Consider the following 22671-nt stretch of genomic DNA (forward strand, 5'->3'; position numbering starts at 1 on the left):
TACATAGATCAAGAAAACAAAAAGAAAGATTAACAAGTAACAACTTTATTTAACTAATTTATTTACAGTAACATCTTAAAAGTTCAAATTATGACAAATGCTTTTCATCTTAGCACTACCTAAACATTCACCGTCTTTATAGAACACAGCATATTGACCTTCAGTCAAAGCCCTCAAAGGTTCATCAAGTAATATAGTTAGGCCTTCAGAATTAGTAACTACTCTACATGACACCAAAGGCTTTGTGTGTTGAAATCTAAAGTAGCAGTGAAGTACGTGATTTTCTTTAATTTCTACTGGCATTTGACAAATCCAATGGGGAGTCTCTGTAAAGCAAATGTTGTTCCACAAAGCAGGATGTTTTGTACCAGGAACCTGAAACAATTTTAAAAATATTATGTTATGCTTCATTCATTTTTAAGCTGTTAATCTAAATACAAAAGCAATACGGAATGCTTAAACATAACCTTTTTACCATACAAACACTAACTAGAATTTAATCCACCAGAGACAACTGCAAAGGCCAATCCATACTAATATTATAAGTACGAAAGTGTGTCTGTCTGTATGCTACCTCTTCACGCCCAAACCGCTAAATCGATTTTGGTGAAATTTGGCATAGAGATACTTCGAGTCCCGAGAAAAGACATAGGATACTTTTTATCCCAGAAAAATAATACGGTTCTATTCTATCCATCTAGTGAGCTAATTTTGAAACCTTATAAACTAAATACTTACAACATAAATATTATTTGTTGTCATATCTTTCTTGAACACAAAATAGGCATCTTTCCAGTCTTTCAGACAACATCTCTGTCCGACTGTCCACTTATGTATTCCACTGTGTTCCCCAACTACTTTTCCATTGTCAATATCTATAAATTGCCCTTTTCTAGTTTGAATAAACTGAAAATTAATTATTAAACTAAATTCTGTTTTTTAATTAATACATAATATTATGTAATATATTTTCTACAGTGCAGTGTATCCTTTAGAAGCTACTTACATCTTCAATAAATTTTTTAAATTTATTCTTTCCTATGAAACAGATTCCAGTACTGTCTCTTTTGTCAGCTACCCTCAACAGTCCTTCTTTCCGAGCAATTTCTCTCACTTGACTCTTAAGTAGATTTGCCAAGGGAAACATACATTTTCTTAGTGAAAACTGTTTTACTTGAGACAGGAAAAATGTTTGGTCCTTGTATAGGTCTAGGGGTTGGAGAAGTTTTGCTTCTGGAAAAGTAAAATAAGGCAAATTAAAATGTGTGTATTTTTAATTTTTAAATATTTTTGTAATGAAATGTGCGCAAGGAAATACCTTCGTCGTCCTTGTAACGTTCCAGATAAGGACCAAAGGACGTATTTGCATAGTGCCCTGTTGCTATTGCATCAACAGCTAAATTATTCCTGCAATGTTCAAAGAAGCTATCAAATTTAATATATCTATTGCACAAAATGTCAGGATTAGGCGTAAGACCAGTCTCGTATTCCTTAAGCAGCACGGCAAATACTTCGTTCCAGTACTCTTTTATGAAATACACTTTGTGCAAGGGAATGTCGAGCTTACGGCAAACAAACGAAGCATCCTCAAAATCCTTTTCGTCAGAACATAAACCGGACTCATAGTTACTGTCCCAATTTCTCATAAACACACCTTCCACTTGATAATCTAAAAATTATAAGAAACACTTAGGAATTGCAAGATTTACTCTAAAATAAAAATTATGAAAAGAGAGGTTATCTTACTAGCTCTTTTTAATAAAAGTGCAGCTACAGCACTGTCTACTCCCCCAGAAATGCCAACAGCAACTTTCCTAAACATATTTATTTAATTTTATCACATTCTACACAAAAATGTTAATTTTGTAATAATTTATTTGAGGTTTTTAGTATTCGTCTCCTTCTTCATTTAAACACAGATTACTAGTAATATTGCATTTAAATTTATTTTGACATTTGGATTTTTTAGTACCTACTTGAACTACTGTTTAGTTACTAGACCAAGGAGTGTATTTTTGAATTCCGATTTCCGAGTACCGTACGTACTAAGAAGATGGCAGTTTAGGTCTGTCTGGTCGTACCAATGATGAAAAACTCAAAGCAGATATGTTAGTACCGCGCGCGTTGTGAAGATTCAAATACGGGCCAATTGGGCCGTCTGTTGTTTAGTCTGCATCTAGCGCAGTCACGAACGTGCTGCGTCTTGTCTTACCTAAATAAATTGAAAATGACGTGCGTGTATCGAAAATGTACCAATTATAACTGGAAAGTAAACAAAACACATGGAATCTCTTACCACAAGTTTTGATTGCAATAAATACCTCGATTATTTACATTTTCAATTATTTTTTCGAATGATCTGGAAAAAATTGAATTTTCGTCATAGCTCAGGCGAAGAAAGAGACAGCGATACGATTTGACGTTTAAAAATAGAACTGTCTCTTTTATGGCTGATTCTCCAAACCGCAAAATTTAGTTGTCCGGGCGTATAAACTACCCGCAGAGTTACATAATATGTAGACCTTTGTATTTTTTTTATAGTAATATAAGGTGTGATCTAACTGGGCCACTTAGGTTCTGTAGAAAAACTTAATTGTAAATATAATTAAAATTAATTTAAAGGTTGAAAAATTGATTCCCTGGAGGTGTCCTGTCCCCAGAATTCAAGATAAATTCCCAAAAAAATCCCACAAATACGATGAAATTCTAATTTTAAAGTAAATAAATCGTAAGAGTATAAACAAAATATTTATAAAACAATTGTATATAAACCTATATACCGTTATATAAATAGAAAAAGTAATTTTAAGATTTGTCCTGGCTCACATAGTGATTCCCTATATGCTTCACTTGGAGGCACGTACCTCCCTAGTTATAAGAAGCACGTGGTTGCGGGTGCGCAGGGCGGGAAGTTCAGTAGCCCTCTATCTCATCATGGAAGGAGGTCACACAATTCGTTGCTCCGTTTCCGAGTTACAAAGGAAAATATCTGATTCCCTCAACCATGGTTCCTTACACAATTGATTCCCTATTCGCTAATTACAATGTCATTTCCAAAGTTAAGTTTGCTTAGACACGATGTAAACGACGGTTTTTAGTTAGACTATTTATTGTTTAACCTACATGCACAGTTTTTGTACAGCTCAGGAAAAACTAACTTTTTATTGATTCCCTCTACATACATTTTGATGATTCTATGGGTATTTTTAAGTAGAGAATCAAAATATTTTAAATTTATTTATCTAATTGGTACATATCTGTTTATTTTTATTAAAATAAATTACATTATCTTCATATACAGATACAAATAAATGACACCAATAAGTAAAATATATATAAAAAACATTTTTCTTAAAGTCAAAATATTTCAAATAAATTCATTTTCCATTCATTGTATTTGGTTTTAACGAAGAAGTTTAGTTTTTAGATAATTTTATACACGTTTATATTTAAATTGAACATGTTTATTTAGCAGAAAAATCCTTTTTCTATTTGCTTTGTTGATTCCCTAGGTTAGAAAAATTTAAATCAAAATATCTTCTAAAATTGTGAAGTGAAAAAGGGCCCAAATAGATAATTATTTTTATAATTCACTTAAGAATAATATTCGATTATTGATTTTAAAAAATATGCAGAAATAAAAATGTACCATTCCCTGGTACATTTTTATTTCTGCATATTTTCAACTAAATAATCCAAATCCGGAGAAATGCCCTTATGTAAATCATAGTTATGTTTTGCTTCAATTTATCAATTTACGGTTATATTTACATTTTACAATGGCTTACCTTTCGTTTTTCAATAATAATCCACTAATTTACAGTTTTTGAAAGAGTTGCTACAAAATAATTTTCATTAACTGAAAATCGAACTTTGAGTCTTAAACTTCTTCTTCGTCATTTTTATCAAACAATTCAATGAATAAGGAAACAGATGGAAGCGACATAACTACAAAAAAGTGTGGCCGGCGCCATATTGCCAAGAACTAAGCATGGCGGTCTATAGTGATGGGACACTCAGTTGATATTTGTCGAGGATATCGATAAGTAAGATGTTATAAGTGAGCTATTAAGGTTAAAATCTTTTAAATAAATTATCAGATTCTTCACCTTATATTTTTTAAATTCGATAAAAAAGTACATCACTAAACGTCAAATCTACTAATTTCTATGTTGATTAAATATCGAAAGCAAGCCTAATATATTCTATTCTATCACAAATCTTATTTATTGTCTAATTATTAACTAAATTAGCATATACGAAGACTTCACTTTTTTGACGGACTATAAATTAATTTAAAAAAAAAAACAAATTGGTCGAAAAATTTAACCGATATATCGATATTTTTTTCGCGATATATCGAGACCGATATTGATATTTTTTCAAATATCGATGTATATTTATCGATATTTGATTATATAAATATATCGATATTTTCTTTCAATTTCGACATCCCTATAATACGACACTTTGACAGTTTATGTACCTCGGAGAACCGGAACATAAAATGGCGGACCGGCCACAGTATTTTGATTTGGTAGAGTCTGGCTAGCGAAAGATGAGACTGGCTTTTTATTCCAAAACTGATTATGGTAACACTGTCATTAACGTCAGTGTCACCTATAGCATCTGTTGTTTATGTGTCAAAGTGAAAAATATTTCTATGGTTTACGTGATTTTCTAATTTAAACGTGACGAAAACTTTGAAAAGAGATTTGCGAAAACTGCTTTTAGCTATGATTAGTAAATACGAACAAAAAAGAAGTGAAAAGGATGCAATTTTTAAACAAAAACAAGATTGTTTACATGAAATATCCCAGTGCATTGGTAAGTACAGGTAAAAGATTTTGATACTTTCAATTACAATTAATTGAAATCATTATTATTTATCGTGTAATTGAATTTATTGTTTTGCAGGTAACATGAATGATGCAAAGGATTCAGTTACGCAAGTTAAAATATCAAGCAAATAAATTATGAGATATTATGTTCCAAGAAGAGTCTATAAAGACAAAATCAGTACCCTGATGAGATTTCTTCTTAGACCGGTAAGACTTACGTTGCAAAAAAAAATACCTGCAAGCAATTGAAACCGGTAAGACTTACGTTACAAAAAAAATACCTGAAAGCAACCTTGTTATTGAATGCTAACTTTATTTATGAACATATTTTCAGATGTCAGTGTTTGTACCCTAAAAAGGGATTAAAAAAGAAGGCCACATAAATAAAGGCGTGTGGTTAGGGTTACGGGAGTTTGACTGGAAGGTGTTAATGCATCCGCCGTATAGTCCTGACCTTGCACCTTCAGATTTCCACCTGTTTCAATCGCTGCTGGATTCCTTAGGCAGTGTCAGGTTGACATCACAAGAGGACTGCCAAAACCACTTGTCGCAGTTTTTTCATCAGAAGCCCTAAAATTTTTATAGCAATGGGATCGTGCCCTACCAACAAGATGGCAAAAAGTTGTCAAACAAAATGACACCTACTTATATTTTTTAGTCAATTGTAAATAAACTTTATAAAAAAAACCTTTCGAATGTTTATATAAAATGCAAAAAAAAAAATACCACAACCTTTGATTTTCTGTTGTTTTTTCATCTCCCCTTAATCCTTGGTTTTTAATCAACTTACAAGGGTGGGTTATTAGTTTCAGGCATGTACAAGTATATATTAAATAAACATATTTGAGTATAATTAATACAATCTATGATGCTTGCGAGTATTAATATAGTATAGGAAATTATTTAACATTTAAATTAAATTATATTTAAACTTAGAAACAGCAGTGACAATTTAGTTTAAGAAAATGAAGATAATTGTTTGATTAAATTAATTTTGTAATATATTTCATAATGTACGGTAAGTATTAGAGAAGAAGTTTTAAAACTCCGACAAAAACATGCAAGAGTTTTCGTCAAAAACAAAACACAATGAAATGTATTGCAAAATAAAATTTAAGTAAACAACGACAATAAACTTATTCTTGAAATGAGTTATCCAAACTAAAATATTATATTATTGTCTTATATAATCAAGTATAAAAACTATAATTCCGACTATAGACAAGGTTGCCATACGTAGATTTTTTTAATTTACCGCATTTTTCCAGTCTCATCTTTCGCTAGCCAGACTCTAGAGACCATTATGCCGCATCCACTTATAAAAGTCAATGAACCAATTACAGTCGATCTTGCTTAAAAATTGTACAGATTATCCAACTTACTTTATGTGTTACGTTTAAATTTGGAACCCAATTTTTTTTTGTTCGAAAGTTTCACCCACCTGAGGATGGCCCCGTGGTCAGTGGTTAGTACCTGAAGACTTGTGTTACGGGTACCAGACAACGGAAATTTGTTTTAAAATACTTTTATATTATACATATATTTAAGATTTTTATTATATCTTATAATAAAAATCTTAAACACATAATATTTAATACACATCCATGACCCAGGAACTTTGAAAACTTTTTGTTCCGTCGGCGGGATTCGAACTCACGACCTCCGGCTTGAGCTACCAACAGGCAACAGCCCACCAAGTACCAACTGAGCCACAGAGGTCGTCGTCATCGTCGGTATTGTAATACATAATAATGATTTAAAGAAAGAAAGAAAGAAAGAAAAATAAATTTATTTGGTATTTAGCATCTTACAAAAATAATTCTTAACTACTAATACTATCCTATGTAATACCAAATTGGTTCCCATTCAGCAATGTTGCGAACGGATCCGCAACGCTGATTTTCAATGGACACCTTACTTTTACTTAAAAACATAAAAATTATAAAAATCCTTACTAATCATAATGTAACAAAATATTATTGTATTTAAAGCTACTTTAAAAAATAAGTATGTATATAAGTTTATAATAAAACAACTCTTGAAGGCATTGGTGACATTAACATAATTATAAAAGTTATCTAAGTACAGTATACAGCATCTTAGGTATAATAATAATTTCATTATTTATTACAAAATAAGGTGTTTTAATTAAATATTTAACAAAAATTAACTGGAAAAAATAAGGTTGGATTGCACCAGAGCCGTGTTTTTTTTTTATTTACTCCCCTTAAAAGGGCCCATTCACTGCAGGACTGCCGTGCAGTCCTGCCGTGAATGGGCTCTTTAACATTATCAGGGCTCGTTAATTCACAATTTTATTTTTGGTTTTCCACATGATTACTTTAACCACGCCTCTGGTGTGGTTTCTAGCTTAGAGCATTAAACCAGCTGGTTTAATGCTCTAAGCTTTCTAGTTTCTTCAAGAATTTAGAAAGTCATGAAGAAGAAACTTTCTTGAGGTACTCCTTTTTCGTACCAATAATTTATAATCTGTGAAATGATTTGACAACTTTTAGGTTATGATTTTGACGTTTGGTAAATGCTATGTCATTTGTCATCAAGATTCAAGCCGCTAGTTTTGCAAATAATCCTCGTATTTTAAAGTTTATTCGAGAAGATGTCGAATATTAACTTACAGTGTTTACTGGGAATCCAGTGCAATGATTTCGTCATGATTGCGGCCGATCAGACCACAAGCCACAGTATTATGGTCATGAAAGATGGTAAGCTTCCAAAGTTCCACCACAACGGACTCTTGTTGTGTATTGTTATCTCTCCAAGTAAACTTTAAACTATTACTTACATCTAAAATTATTGCGCGGAACACCTCATAATGCTCTGGTATAAATGTTGCAGATGAAGACAAGATTTATAAAATATCCGATAGGCTGGTGATGGGAATTATAGGCGACTTAGGCGATACGACACAGTTTGCAGAGTATATCGCCAAGAATATTCAATTGTATAAAATGCGCAACGGCTACGAGCTAGGACCTTCCGCGGCCGCCAACTTTACTCGTCGCAACCTCGCTGAGTATCTGAGAAGCAGTGTAAGTACACCAACAGAATAAAACTTACAATAAAAAGGTAAAATTCTAAATAATGTGTCATTACTTAGAACATATTCGTGATTTCGTGCCTAGCTCATGCCACTAAAGGTTGTGGGATTTATTCCTGCATTTGAATAGTATCTACCATCATATGGCTATCTGGGCTTAAGTCCAGGGTCCCCAGCTATGTCAAGCTAAAGTCAAAAATAGACGATAATGTGAAAGAATTCATAATTTTATTAAATAAAACAAATCATGTGGTTTGTACTTTGTATCCCTGCAAAACCTATGCTCAAGGTTTATTATGCAATTTAGGTGTTGGTACTACTATAGACAAATTGTACTACGAACTGACAGAATTAAAATGTTGTAGCCCAGGGCCCCCCTAAGCTTGTCCGGCCCTGAATAGTAAACAATATCTTGGTGTGATCATTTGATTGTTTGACATGAAAAATTACCACTGCATTATTTTGGAAGCAAATAAATACTTAGGCATGTAAATAGTTCTGTTAATTTTGTCGCTTGAAATGTATATTTCTATCCTAGATAGTAAAAACTGAAACATGTATTAGCAACTACTTCTTTTTCAGTCTCCTTACTTTGTGAACTTATTAATGGGTGGTTATGACAAGGAGAATGGTCCTGAACTTTATTTTATGGATTACCTTGCATCCAGTGTTAAAGTGCCGTTCTGTGCTCACGGCTTTGGAGGTTACTTGAGTTTAAGTATCATGGATCGTTATCACAAAAAAGGTATTGCAATTATTATTATCATAATTGTATACTGTACAATATATTGCCTGTTTTGCTCAGTATAAATCCATAAAATCCATCACTATCCATGTTTAAGTCCATTGCAAAGAGGTTTATTTATGTCTGGTTTTTAAACATTATTCTTGAAATCTTACCTCAGAACTGGGGAATTAATTAAAAAAAATCTTTAATTTTATTTATTGATGTATAATGATAATTGAAGTCTGAATTTACCGATTAACTATTTACCAAAATTATTATGGATTTTTTGAAGATTTTCTGAACAAAAGCTCTTTTTTTGCAGATGCAACAGAGGAGGAGGCATATGAAATTCTCAAGAAGTGTGTTCAAGAAGTCCACAGACGCTTGTTTGTCAGCCTCCCCAATTTCCAAGTGACAGTTGTAAACAGGGATGGCATTAAAGCTATGCCAGTCATCAATTCTGCATCCCTCAAGTGATTTTTTATTGTAAGATTAAATAACAAATAAACATTAATATTCTTTATTAATACTTATTTTACTACTCGGCAGGAGCTCACGAACAGTAGAAAATAATGAATCAATGAATCCATTGAAAGTACTTGTCGCACATAATTCATAAATTGTCTAAAGGTACAATTCCGTGCATCGCGACAGTCGTAAGCCGCGCGCGGCCTACGTCTTTCGTCGGCCGCGCGCGTCTGTCAAAGTTAGAAACGGTGCCATACATTTTCATACAATAACTATTGCCGCGAGCGACCGACGACAGTCGACTGTCGTTGCACGGAATTGTACCTCAGGGGTTAGTATATTTATAGAATACAAAAGGTGTGCAGCGCCATCTAATGTTCAGTAGCAATATAAAATATACTGATTTTTCATCATGAATAAAAGAAAAAAAGGTGTTACAGACGAACGCCACAATATGTCGGCGGCAGCCGTCGACAGCTTATGACGCTTGCAGGGGCCTTATGACCTTTCCTAAAACTATCATGTTTCTAGAACACTTTCTTGTAAGATCACAAAAACATTACTGTACTCACTTTTCAAATATAATTTTACTAAAAAACAGTAAAAAATGCAAAACATTGTTAAATCCGCTGTGAAATATCAACTTTTTAAGATCGCTAGTTTGACATTAAAGTATTATTGCTCAACCGTCAAACGGTGTCGCTTAGTAGAGGTGGTGGTAGGCCCCCAGTTCTGACGTACCGCCTAAAGGTAAGCGTCCACAGATCGGTATTGTACGCAACGGACGTCTCGCATCAAACGGATAATTTTATCACAGTACCGTACGTCCACTGTATTGGCAACGTACGGATTACTGACTAGCCTAGTAAATGAATGCTCAAAATGGAAAAGTCGTAAGCAGAAATGTTGACTTAGGAACTTTGTTTCGCCTAATTAGGAGATAAACATACTGGCTAGTCGGTAATCCGTACGCTGTCGATACAGTAGACGTACTGTGAAAAAATTATCGTAAAGGTAAAAGGTTTTACGCGGTACGTCACAACTGTCAACTGCAAGCGTGATATAAACCATAGACTTAATATATATAAACTGTCGATGGCTTCCGTCGACTGCCGCCGACACGTGCCGTTCGTCTATAAGCGCTCATCGACAGGTAGAAAATTAAATGTTGCATCTATGTGCAGCATTGGTCAATTATTATTTTCATTGTAATAACGAATCTTGTAATGAAAACATTGATAGTACTAATGTTATTTGTGGAAAACAAAAGGTGTGTCATCATTATTAAAAGAATTATAAAGGTGTGCATAAAATATCTTTATTTAAGCTATATTCCTAACTTAATGCAGCTAACAGCTATCCTCCACTCTTATTCCTATCCGGACTGGAACCCAATGGTGCATCTTGAGTCTCAGACTGTGAATTATTTGCATTCTCATTGTCACCCCCATTGTCACCTTCGTTATCTGAGTTTTCTGAAAAAAAAAAAGCATTTATTCGTCAAAAATAAGCCACACAACAAATCTGCTCATATTTCAAGGACTGTTTGCAAGATCAAGCAATCAAAAAAAAAGTTGTTAGTCATTAAACTTATGCGCTTTTTCCTTTTTTCTATTCCTCTAGTTTTGATTAATCATCAAAAGTTTTGTACGGCCGCGGCCTTAAGAGAGAGAGCAATTTTCTCTAATTTAAAAAAAATATATTTAAAAAAATAGCAGCAGATTTCATAGCTGTCACCGCTTACAAGTTACACTAATAATATAATAATTAATTTACCTTTCTTATCAGCAGGCATATCTTCTGTTCTGTTAGCAACTTGAAAGTGGTACTCCAACTCATCAAAGTCAAATACTTGATCAGTAGGTAGAAGTGCGGGCAAGTAAGAAGGGAATGTGGGTTTACAAGCAATTACTGAAATAAAAGCATAAGAAATGTGTTATTTTACTCAAAAATAATTTATTTTCTTGGTGTGCCCAACCAGGTAACCCCTTAGTCTTTTACAATGCAATGGTTTAATACAAACAAAGCAATAGGTATTAAATGATTAGAAGACTGATATTGATATCAGAAAGAAAAGGTTGACCTCTCCCCCCAACCTTTCCTTCTTTTTATGTAAGTCTCAAATCTATAATTTAATATCCACTGTATCATATAGACGATGGAATGAAAAAAGATACCAAGCACCATATTGTTATTTTTACAACAAAGCTGTTTAAAGATTTGTGTTGGAACGAAGTTCCTTATTGCGCGTTGCGAAAGGAGCCTAGACAGAAAAAATCAAGACGAATACTCATTTTGACCTCTAATGTCGCTTAGTAACTTTTTTCATTCTACCGTCAATATATTATGTATTATAGTTTTCATTTATACTTACAAGGATAAACTTGGTTGTCTTCTGTGTTAAACAAATTATGTGTTTCGCTTGTTTTAGAAAGGAATTTTGTCAAGGCTCTTTCTATATCCCTTTTCTGAGTTGCTGCCTTTTCTCTTATAGCTTCATATTCAGTCACTGGCTGTTTATGAGTCTGTAAGAGAAGGAAAAAGTATTTAAATTAGATATGTGCCGACTAGTCGGTAAAGCCGACTATCCGGCCACTTTCGTAGTCGGCAAAAAGCGCCGACTATCTGGCTTATTGCTTTTTAATTTTTGCTATAATAATTATAATTGATATTGCATTATAGAAAAGCCTTGATTATTTATAATGTGTTCATATCACACTTCATAAGTCTTTTACATTTTAAACATTACATTTTAAAATTAACTGAAGTGTTTCTGAAATTACTTGCTAGTAAAGAAATTGAATATAGTTTTTAAGAACAAATTAGGTATGTATTATTAGATCAAGATTCCATTGTATTTCCTCAAAACCATTAATTGTATCATAAAAAGAGAGGTAACATACGCAAAGTAAACATAACACGATCCGACACCTTCGCAGGCAGCGTGTGTTACTTACCCGCGAATCAGCAGTAAAAAAAGTGTTACAGAAACTTTTGAAACCATGATCAGCTTGGCCGACTAGTCGGCTTCTTTGCAGCCGACTAATCGGCTAGTCAGCTAATCGGCCAAAGTCATGATCGGCACATCTCTAATTTAAATATGAAAACTTGTAACAAACTCTTATTTATAATTAATTGGAAAACTTTTATCTATAAAATTCAAGGTCAATAGGGATCATATAAATTAAATTTTTTTAAATGGAAATAAGATGATAATAAAAACTACAAAAATGTTACCTTAGAAGAATCATTATATTATATGAGATTGTCAATTACTATTTATTATCCAAAGTAACTTTTTTAATACTTTTTCCATAATATTTAAAATTGAAGTGTGCGGTAACGTACCGGTGTTCTAATATAAGCGTGAGGATCAGGGAGTGGTGGGAGGTGGAATGGTATGTGGGGAGCTGGCTTGGCTTTAGACCCTGCTGATAGCATGGAGGGCGTCCTAGGCACTGAAGCCTGCTGCGGAGGTTGGATGATGTGCCTGCTCGGTCTTGCTGCATATTGCTCAATCCCCTGGAGACTTATTCCTGAAATTATTGAATAATCACAGTCAAATGCTCTTTCCTAGCTACAGAGACTGGACAATAATTACTGATTTATTAATTTTGGTTACAATTATTGTGTAAAGTAAAATATATGTTGATTTTTGTTTTCATACCCATATTAATTAGAGCCATAGAAACATCTCCAAGCACTGGTTCTACACGCCCAGCTAGTTCACAGTAGCCTCTCGCTGAATTCCCAACTTCTGTTATAACTAAAATAAAAATGATATACAGGTAATACTGCAGCTGTATAGAATAAACAACAACAAGTGGTGCCATACATACAACATTGTATCATCTCAGTAAGTGTTTCGAGAGAGACTTTATCAGCTGCATCAAACCCGGTTTCGAGTAACACAGTTGACACAGCTATGTTTAGGATTCTACGACGGGCGTCGCAAATATTTTCAACTTTTTCTGTACTCTCAGTCATTGTGATTTGGTTATGTTTGCGTCGTCACGAAATTTCCATCTGATTTTTATTTCCTTTTACAGTTTTCGTTTACGCGTAATACCTTTCCATGAAAATTAAAGAAATATTAATTTATGAAATAGATGAAATATGTATGTAATAAAGTGAAAGAATCAACATTCAACAACCAACAATAACAACCAAATTCCAAAATGACGTTTTGACTTCTGTCACTTGTCACTACAATGGCATTTGCATGGCATTTGTCTATGGAAGTGGAACACAACATTTTTTTTAAGAAATAGAAGAACAAAGCATTAAGCAAAGGCTATCTGCAGACTGCAATTCTGCACTTATCACTGGCAAATAACAATAGCTACAAGACCATTAAAAAGAAAGTATTTCAAATGTCAGAAGCCTATGGAAACAATCAAAATTCGATTGTCGACTCGCCCAAAATTGGCTCGTGGCGATTTTTTATAGATTTTCATAAAAATTCTGCAAAGAAAATTAAAATTAGTTCTTCTTACGACACCTGTTAAAAAAGAGAAGAGTTTGTCAATCAAGAAATTGAAGTGTACCGTGTACGTTCGTGTTAGATTACACGTAGTACCTACCGTAATCAATAGAAGTGTTTACTGTTCTTGTGATACTTTTTTTCTATTCTGAATTGTTCAAAAGAAATTATCATACAGCAACACACTAAACATACAGCAACAATAAAATAACATACCACAATGGTGAGACTATACGCAATTGGCGTTCTCTACAAAGGAGTGAACAGTGGAACTATACTCAAAGCTGCATACGATTTACAAAGTTTCAGTTTCTTTCAACGGAGTTCTGTGCAGGAATTTATGACTTTTGTTAGCAAAACTATGGTAGAAAGAACTCAACAAGCTTCAAGGCAATCGGTAAAAGAAGGAGAGTATATGCTTCACGTATATGTAAGAGCGGACAGCCTGGCCGGAGTTTTAATATCAGACCATGAGTACCCAAATCGTGTAGCTCACACGTTAATAACTAAATTTCTGGACGACTTCACGGCACAAGTGCCGGCAGGCAACTGGGCAACCGGGAACGAGACAACAATTGACTTTCCGATTCTTCCTCAATACTTGGCCAAGTATCAAAATCCCAAGGAAGCAGACGCCCTAACAAAGATACAAAATGATCTTGACGAGACAAAAATTATCTTACATGACACAATAAAGGCAGTTTTAGAGAGAGGAGAGAAATTGGACGATCTGGTGGCCAAGTCCGACTCACTGTCCATGCACAGTAAAGCATTTTACAAGACGGCAAAGAAAACCAATAGTTGTTGTAACTTTTAATATACTTTGTTATCACACAAAAACATCCCTAAATGTTGTTGACTTGTTATCAATTTTAGTATGGTCTTAGTGGGTAAACCTAGAGCATTTATTGTTTAGTACTTTTTCTTCTTTCTCTCACTATTTATGTTACAACATACTCTCTTTTGTTTGTATTCATAATTTATTCCACATCCCACGAAGAAAAAAAGATTAGTTAATTTTAGTTTTGGCTTTATATTTTATAACTACTGTAATATGTCTAGATTCTGAATTCTAATTAAGATTTCAAAGTGTTAATAATAATATGCTTTGTTTTACCCATAATGACTAAGATGCAATACAAAAAATAAAAATAAATAAATGTTATTTCAAACTAGTATGAATTGAACATTAGACTAAGGCTTTGCTTTGTGTGATGCATGTTTATATTGTGAAATTGAATGCTTGTGTATTATACTCGTTTATTTCAAAAATTCAAATTCTAGTAGCTAGAGTACTACAGAGTAGCAAAGTTAATATTTTAGACTAAACCTTAAAATTTGTTATGAATGTGTATTGTATAATAAAGTATCTTAGGTTTGGCATATTATACTGAGATTGTATAGTGTTAGGAACTTATTTACCTTTTTTTATGATAAAATGATAAAATAATATTAACTATGGTTTTATCATAAAAAAGGTGAGTAAATAACAAATACTTAAGTATAAACAAATAATTAAGTATTAAGTATAAATTTTATACTTAAGAATTTGTGGGGGCTAATCACTAATCATAAAGTTTCTAATTAATTATTTAAAAATTGACCTTTATTTGTGTCTAAAATGAAGATCTTGAACGGCCAACTTTCAAATGTTGAATGTATCCATATTTTCATATCAGCAATAAATAAAATATTTTGTGGCGGCAGAAAAAGATTGGAATGTTTTTTTAAAGGTACTAAAGAAACTTCTGTAAATGACATCACAAAGATGTACCACAACTGCTTAAGGCCTAGAATCTATGTATGTTAACAGTAAATATTATTTATTTTAGATTTAAATGATTCATTATCATGTGGTGAAGAACTGGTGGCCCATCCCAATATAATCGGAGAAACAAAGGCTCACCGACTCCGTTGGCTGGGCCACGTGGAAAGAATGGGAGAGGATCGCGGGGTAAAAAGAGCGTATAAGGGCCATCCAACAGGCCGTCGTCCTGTTGGACGCCCCAGGTATCGCTGGAGAGATGCTGTTGAGGCTGACCTGCGTGACCTTCAAGTCAGTAACTGGCAGGAGGTAGCGCAGGACAGGGCTCAATGGCGGAAGCTCATTTCGGAGGCCAAGATCCACTTTGGGTCGCTAAGCCAGCGGAGTTAGTTAGTTCATTATCATGTGGAGATAACGATGAAAAAGTGTTTAGTTTATGAATGATAACCACCACAAAGTTTTATTAAAATTTTTGCCATTTCTTTGAATATGCAACGTTTGCATCATCATCTCTTTGATGCACTCAAAGAGCAATGATTTGACCTTAAAGATGTTTCTGACAGTTAAAATCACAACACTTAATACATTCCTATAGCATATCAAAAGCTAGTGGTCTTTTAGGTCATCTAAAGAGCACCACCACAAAGGCCGGCAACGCACCTGCAACTCTTCTGATGTTGCTAGTGTCCATGGGCGTCGGTAGTTGCTTTCCATCAGGTTTGCTCGTTTGCTCCCTAATTTTAGAAAAAAAACCTTTGGTCCAATGGACTTACAATTAAATTTTTAAGATAATATTTGGTTTTTGATGGATTCTTAATGGCCACTTAGGTGCACTTAGCGTTAGTCAGAATGGGCATCAGTTAAAATCACTGATCATGTCAACTCATCAAAATCACGTATAAACAATAAATTATACCTCTGTATATTACATTTCTGTATAATTAAGTTTTTAGAGCTTAGATTTCTACTTTGTATGATTGGTGGTGAATACCCATAGTGGTGAAATATGGCGCAAATGTTGTGTGTACATACTTTAGAAAATTAGAAGCATTAAATAAATTAATTGTTGTCCATATAGATGTGGCATAGTTCATGTCAATTTGTGATAAATTGTTATTAAATATGGTATGACAATATCAATACAATATGATGTTACTTACCGAGTTTGGTACTGGTACGCTACCATTTGCAGTATTCGCCTACTTAAACTGTATACATAATATTATGTAACATATTATTTACCTCAGAGTTTAGCTTACAGTGGACACACTTTTAAATTAGGATGGACGCAGACTTTGCCGTACCTTTCGCAATCGCTGCGGTCTGTTTAAATCACCTGCATAGACCGTCTATGCATGTGATTTGAATATACCTTTATGATACTCGGATGAAACAAAAATCTTTATATATATTTTGGTATAATATTTGTTATTAGGTGTGGCGTGTGCAACATATAATATGAGAAAGTTCGAATGCGGAGCGCGTGCGGCATCTGTGTTTATCTTTATTACCCAGTATGGTTCGAAAAATTTAATGTTTATTTTTTTTATCATACTTAATTGAAAGTTAATTTCTTTGAGATATAAGTACTTATTTCTCAGTGGTTAATTTGTCATTGTAATTTGTAGGTAACAGAGCACATTACTATCATTTTATACTTAAAATATGTTTTCATAGTTAAATGCCTGTAATAAACATTGTATTCAACATTTTAAATTTTCTTTTATATATCTCTCCCCTCGAAAATATTGAGAAGCTAAAATTTGTCTGCTGACTGCTAAAGTGTACCTACTTACTGCCCGTGCTAATAAAAATTAAAACTATTTACGCATCTAGTTTAAGTATTCAAATTACACCGTTTTTGTCTGATACGTGGGAGAGCCATGCTTCGTCACGAATGGGCCGGCTCGACCGGAGAAATACCACGTTCTCACAGAAAACTGGCGTGAAACAGCGCTGTGTTTCGCCGAGTGAGTGAGTTTACCGGAGGCCCAATCCCCTACCCTATTCCCTTCCCTACCCTCCCCTATTCCGTTCCCTTCCCATCCCTACCCTCCCCTATTACCCTATTCCCTCTTAAAAGGCCGGCAACGCACCTGCAGCTCTTCTGAAGCTGCGAGTGTCCATGGGCGACGGAAGTTGCTTTCCATCAGGTGACCCGTTTGCTCGTTTGCCCTCTTATTTCATAAAAAAAAAACAACATGTGACTTTTCTAATGTGCAAGGATAAGCAGCAGTGGCGGATTTACCAACAGGCTTAAGTAGGCTGGAGCCTAGGGCGTCAGATTTAGATTGGTGGCAAATTTAGCCCCATTTTTTTATCTTACAGATTTAAAAAATCCTACCAAAAACATTTCTTGTAAAATATTGCCGAGAGGACCACATAATATTAGGTTTACGGTTTACACTGTGAAAAAGATATTATGAGATCTCATGTAGAGTCAAGCTTCTGAATCTACACGGCCTAACTCTACTGACCCTAACTTAAACAAATTCTACATAGTTACTTACTTACCCAATGATATTCTATGTTACTAACGTAACTAGATTGGAAGTTTACGGTAGCAACGCGTTGCCACTTCGAAGATGCCTGCAGGCATATCTCACATACATAATGACATAACGAATATAATATGACTTGACATTGTCTTTTGAACAAAAAAGTGGTTACGCATTTCTGAGCATCTTTTGTAAGACATTGCTACTCTAGTATTTTAGAAACTCATTGTACTTACCAGTAAATATTTACCTATGTCTTCCGTAATCCGTTAATACCGTACTTTCTAAGAAATTCCTTCTTTTGTTTACAAATTGGGATTGCTTGCACGTGTAGACACTGTTTTTGAACGTAAAAAGTATCTAAACGTTCATGGGCGTACCGAGGGAGGCGGGCAGGGGGCAGCCAGAGCACAAGAAAGGAGATTAGTACACCCTCGAAACCGTTCACTTACCTACTTACGTTTTATCTATCATCCGCGGATGCATGCAAAGGCCTTGTTTTTAGTGTAAAGAGCGCGCTAGCCCTATAATAATTATAATATTAGATACGTTCCGCGCGGCTTCGCCCGCGTAAATTAGATATTTCACAGACAAATTAGTCCACAAGAAATAGCCTATGATCCTTCACGTGGACCGTGGTCTTCTTCTTATCTGTGCCAAATAACAGAAAAACTGCTCCAGTAGTTCGTGAGATAAGCCCTTTCAAATAATTTTCCCCGTTTTATCCACATTTTCCTCTATTTCCTCGCTCCTAGTAGTCTTAGCGTGATAAAATATAGCCAATATCCTTCCTCGATAAATAGCTAAGTATTTAAAACTGAAAAAAAATTTCAAATCGAACCAGTAGTTCCTGAGATTAGCGCGTTCAAATAAACCCTTTTCAAATAATTTCCCCCCGTTTTTTTTCACATTTTCCTCTATTGCTTCGCTCCTAAAAGTCACAGCGTGATGTTATATAGTCTATAGCCTTCCTCGATAAACGGGCTAACACTGAAATAATTTTTCAAATCGGACCAGTAGTTCCTGAGATAAGCGCGTTCAAACAAAGAAAAGAGTTTTCTTCAGAATTATAATATTAGTATAGATGTGGTTGTGGAGACTGGAGAAGTAAAGGATTCACTCAGCACTCACAGTAGTAAAACAAAGATGGAAATAAAAATACATATATTAATTTTACATCAATATTAAATTACAGCCAACGTAACTATGTAGGTTACAATAATAAAAATATACCTATATAATTTCCATTGAAACAAATAAATAATAAAAACAAGTTTTTTTTTCTTATTAGTAAACCTAATTCTAAAAAATATTATTGACTATTAGAAAGTTTGCAACTGCAGAATATCAGGTAACATTCTTTAATAACTTTCCATCTACAAGCAAGGGAGAGCTTACTTATAGTAATAACTATTATTATGGAATTTACTCATTTTATGTTATTAATAATTAATAATAATGAGTTATAAGAAATGCCAGTGGCGTACGCTTTGGAAAAATCACTAGAGACATTGTATATTTCCGCAACTAACTTCTCGATAACATGACGCACTTTCCACCGACACTCGACGTGTAACTTAAAAAGAAAAGATAGTAAAATTACTGCAGCTAGTTTTTTGGCATCAAGCAAAGATAAAGAAATAGTGAAAATAGCTTTGGAATAGATACCAGTGAGATTGTGATGATAAGTAGGAAGTATTAACAAAATGAGGACTTTGAACCTGTCTTACGAGTTTTTGACTGCCAAACAGATTTTTTTACTTATAACGTAGTCCGTAGATAATTTAAATGCCCAACGGTGACGCAATCATCGTGAAAGGTGTAAAATTAAATGTTTTTTTTACAAAACTACGTCATTGTGTGACATCCTACTAATACAGCGACACCCTGCTCTTTTGCAAAAAGAGGATGTCTGGCGTAATGTCAAACATTGGAAGCCTTCGTGATTCGCTCGAGGATTCTGGGTTTTTCTTAAGTAAACTACGATTTCTAAAGCGTCGGGTGGTCCACAAGTCTTCTCACGTTTAATTTGCGATTTAAAATTATTTATATAATCTCACTGGAAAGATTTTATTAACATAATATATTAATTTTACAAACAATCGAAGAATATTTACAACTTATAAACGATAAACAAAAGCGGAAACAAATAGAACAGCCAGATAGACACGGAGACTTCGGAAAAAGGTTTTGCAAGTTTTAAATGCCCTTTCAAATTTTCCGAGTTGGAAATATAACGATATATATATAATTATGTACCAACCGTACAACGCAAAACAACCAAGCCTACTCTAACGTCTATTGTAAATACGATCTTATTCACTGCGTTTTAGAACTCCGAAAGATTAGATGTCTTTTTTTGTGTATCTAAATGCTAAGACCGCGCTACCATTCACAGCCTATCTACGACGCAATTTTGCTGACGTCATAACTCAGCACTCGCTCTGGGCCAATCACGAGCTCGTATTTGGTTCCCAATTCCGCCGTTGGCATGAGTGATTGCGAGATCTCTCGTAAAACAAATACATCATAACTTAATTACTTACACCTGCGCAATATAACTCGTTTTCTACTGCTCAAACAAACTTTACACTGCTCAGGTTTGAGATAACTAAGGATTTGCGGGTTGTACAATACATCGTTTCCATGCAACACACATTACAACTACGCTAATATTACTTTAAAATATGTTACAATGATCCCACTTGTTTATTTTTTGAATCAAATATTGATGTTTTAAATGAGAGAGAAATTAATTTGACTCTACTTTTTATCAGTCTTCAAAGACGAGTAACGAAGATAAAATCAAATACAAACTTTTTGTTTTTCAATTTTTTTGTGGCATTAATATTATAGTTACCACGTTAAAAGTAGACAAAAGTCAAATATTAACTTACATGGTTCGAGTACGAGGTGGTACGACAAATATCTTCATAGAATTGCGCCATTTTGAAAAATATTTACTTAATATAACGTAAAACAGAAAGTTTAAAATAACTAACGGAGCGTTATACGTGTATTTAAAACTCCGCACGGTTGGCGGTAGTTATCAAAAATTTTGACGCAAGTGACGTACTTTCTTCTCCTTATTTTTATTGGGCTCCCCTTAAAATTGGCCAATAGATATTTGTCGTATACCTACAGTCGTGTTGGCACAAGGAATGGTTCTACAAGCGACCAAGAATTTTACATGAAATATTATTTATTTATTATTTCATCACGATAAGTACGGCAATGAATTTCCCAATTTCTCAAAAATTATGGAAATTTTGTCTATTTTATTCGGTCGCTAGCGACCATCCGAGGCCAGTATTTATATTAAAACTATTTAAGAGTCAAAGTAACACTAATAAATGAAGAGGCCATGCTCACTACAAGCGTTAACACTACAAGACGTTACATTTAGAATTCAACATACAAAAGTTGTTGATTGAAAACATGTACCTATGAAATTTGTGATGAAAGGAAGTCTTTTGTTAGGAACTGCTAAAATAGAAATGTCAAAAACAATCGGCTTCCATGTTCCCTACGTGTGATACATAATAAAACACATGATTTTTAAAATAATTTTAAACTAGATACGAATTACTATAGCAATACACACGAGTGATTTAAATTAAAAAGATCATCTCGAGCAGAAACAATCTGAATTAAAACTCGTATAATGGTTGGGCGCCACTGGTGGCATAAACAACATTTCTGCTCGAGATATTCACTACATAATCGATAAAATAATAGTAAAATATAAATAATTGTAATTATAAATGCGGTTTCAGTAGTAACACTACATTGGCGCCTAAGTAACGGCGGGTTGTATAACTTTAATACTTTGATATTTTTGTTAACCAACCGAAGAACTTAAAGGGTCAATAGCGAGACGCGACACGACGCTGTTTTTATGATAATTGAACTTTATTCACTACATAAGATACGTTCCATTGCAGCGCTGCGCTGCGCAGTGCGATGCAGCTCGAATCATAATTTTTACAATGAAAAGTGCACCTTATAAATAGTAAAAAAGTTCAATTTTAAGTTTCGTGTCTCGGCGCGAACCGACGAGAGGCTACAGTAAGATTGACACAAGGAAATAAGGCGATCTACACACATACGCCTCTACGAAGGCAATACAAGGTGTGACAACTACGCAAAACAAAAATCTCTATTCACATTATGCATTTAGATTTTCCCTTAAAACTACTTACACTTTAAAAGGCATCCTTTGTAAATTTATCATCTCGAAACCAAGGCGAATACAAAACTGCAAATGAATTACAAAACTACGACACTCGAAGCGGCCGTGCGAACTGCGAACACATCTAGAGGAATCGGGGAACGCTTTGTACTAAATCGATGAACTACATCAATATAATCTTGGCCGGGCTTCCGGCCTGCGAATATGCACCAGAGGTCTCAGACACTTCCGGTAGACAGTTCATTTGTTGGGCACTTGTATCTTCTTGGAGCGGAAGTCGTATATCTTGCGGCAGAACAGCACCAGTTCCGGTGACACGGACGGTGGTAGTTTAGTGTCGTTGGGCTGCAGCGCGGGCGACACCTCGCTCGGCGGCAGCGCCGGCACTATCGATGACGTTACCGTGATGCCCTCTTCCGCCGCTTTTAGGCGTTTCTTGTACCTGTGGAAGAAAATATTTAATGTAAAGTAGACTTAAAGCTTTTGCACAAAAATAAGAATATCAAAAAGGCATGACGAAAAATTTTTTTTCTTGTTGGTAAGTGAAGGACCACTCAAAAATAGGAATATCGGTGAAAAAAATGACTTTGATAGCTTAAAAACTCTCCAAGATATCCATACAAAATGTCACCTAACTGT

At 34.2% G+C, this 22671-nt stretch overlaps 5 protein-coding genes across 5 annotated transcripts in view; 2 read left to right on the plus strand and 3 right to left on the minus strand.

Annotated features, from left to right (window-relative positions):
• Positions 1–24: 24 nt before the first annotated feature.
• Positions 25–1861, minus strand: LOC121734939 (mitochondrial tRNA-specific 2-thiouridylase 1). The gene is made up of 5 exons (XM_042125584.1): positions 1747–1861; positions 1319–1669; positions 1007–1233; positions 739–906; positions 25–375 (listed from the first exon to the last, which is right to left on the minus strand). Exons 1-5 carry the CDS (start codon positions 1820–1822, stop codon positions 76–78), a joined length of 1122 nt encoding a protein of 373 aa, XP_041981518.1. The 5' UTR covers positions 1823–1861; the 3' UTR covers positions 25–75.
• Positions 1862–7377: 5516 nt separating this feature from the next.
• On the plus strand, positions 7378–9147 carry LOC121734947 (proteasome subunit beta type-2). The gene is made up of 4 exons (XM_042125594.1): positions 7378–7564; positions 7698–7891; positions 8482–8644; positions 8949–9147. The coding sequence occupies exons 1-4, from the start codon at positions 7459–7461 to the stop codon at positions 9101–9103; spliced, it is 618 nt and encodes a 205-aa protein (XP_041981528.1). The 5' UTR covers positions 7378–7458; the 3' UTR covers positions 9104–9147.
• A 1245-nt stretch (positions 9148–10392) lies between these two features.
• On the minus strand, positions 10393–13196 carry LOC121734944 (transcription initiation factor TFIID subunit 8). The gene is made up of 6 exons (XM_042125590.1): positions 12934–13196; positions 12762–12860; positions 12443–12630; positions 11469–11619; positions 10871–11005; positions 10393–10569 (listed from the first exon to the last, which is right to left on the minus strand). The coding sequence occupies exons 1-6, from the start codon at positions 13079–13081 to the stop codon at positions 10451–10453; spliced, it is 840 nt and encodes a 279-aa protein (XP_041981524.1). The 5' UTR covers positions 13082–13196; the 3' UTR covers positions 10393–10450.
• A 298-nt stretch (positions 13197–13494) lies between these two features.
• Positions 13495–14431, plus strand: LOC121734948 (synaptobrevin homolog YKT6). Its single transcript, XM_042125595.1, has one exon. The coding sequence runs from the start codon at positions 13798–13800 to the stop codon at positions 14392–14394; it is 597 nt and encodes a 198-aa protein (XP_041981529.1). The 5' UTR covers positions 13495–13797; the 3' UTR covers positions 14395–14431.
• A 5329-nt stretch (positions 14432–19760) lies between these two features.
• Positions 19761–22671, minus strand: part of LOC121734930 — a 242761-nt gene continuing 239850 nt past the window's right edge. Inside the window, exon 12 of the mRNA XM_042125575.1 lies at positions 19761–22474. Coding sequence (XP_041981509.1) covers positions 22273–22474 — 202 coding nt within the window. The 3' untranslated portion in view covers positions 19761–22272. The remainder of the gene's footprint in view (positions 22475–22671) is intronic.

This window comes from Aricia agestis, chromosome 16, assembly GCF_905147365.1.
Source record: "Aricia agestis chromosome 16, ilAriAges1.1, whole genome shotgun sequence".
Lineage (NCBI taxonomy): Eukaryota > Metazoa > Arthropoda > Insecta > Lepidoptera > Lycaenidae > Aricia > Aricia agestis.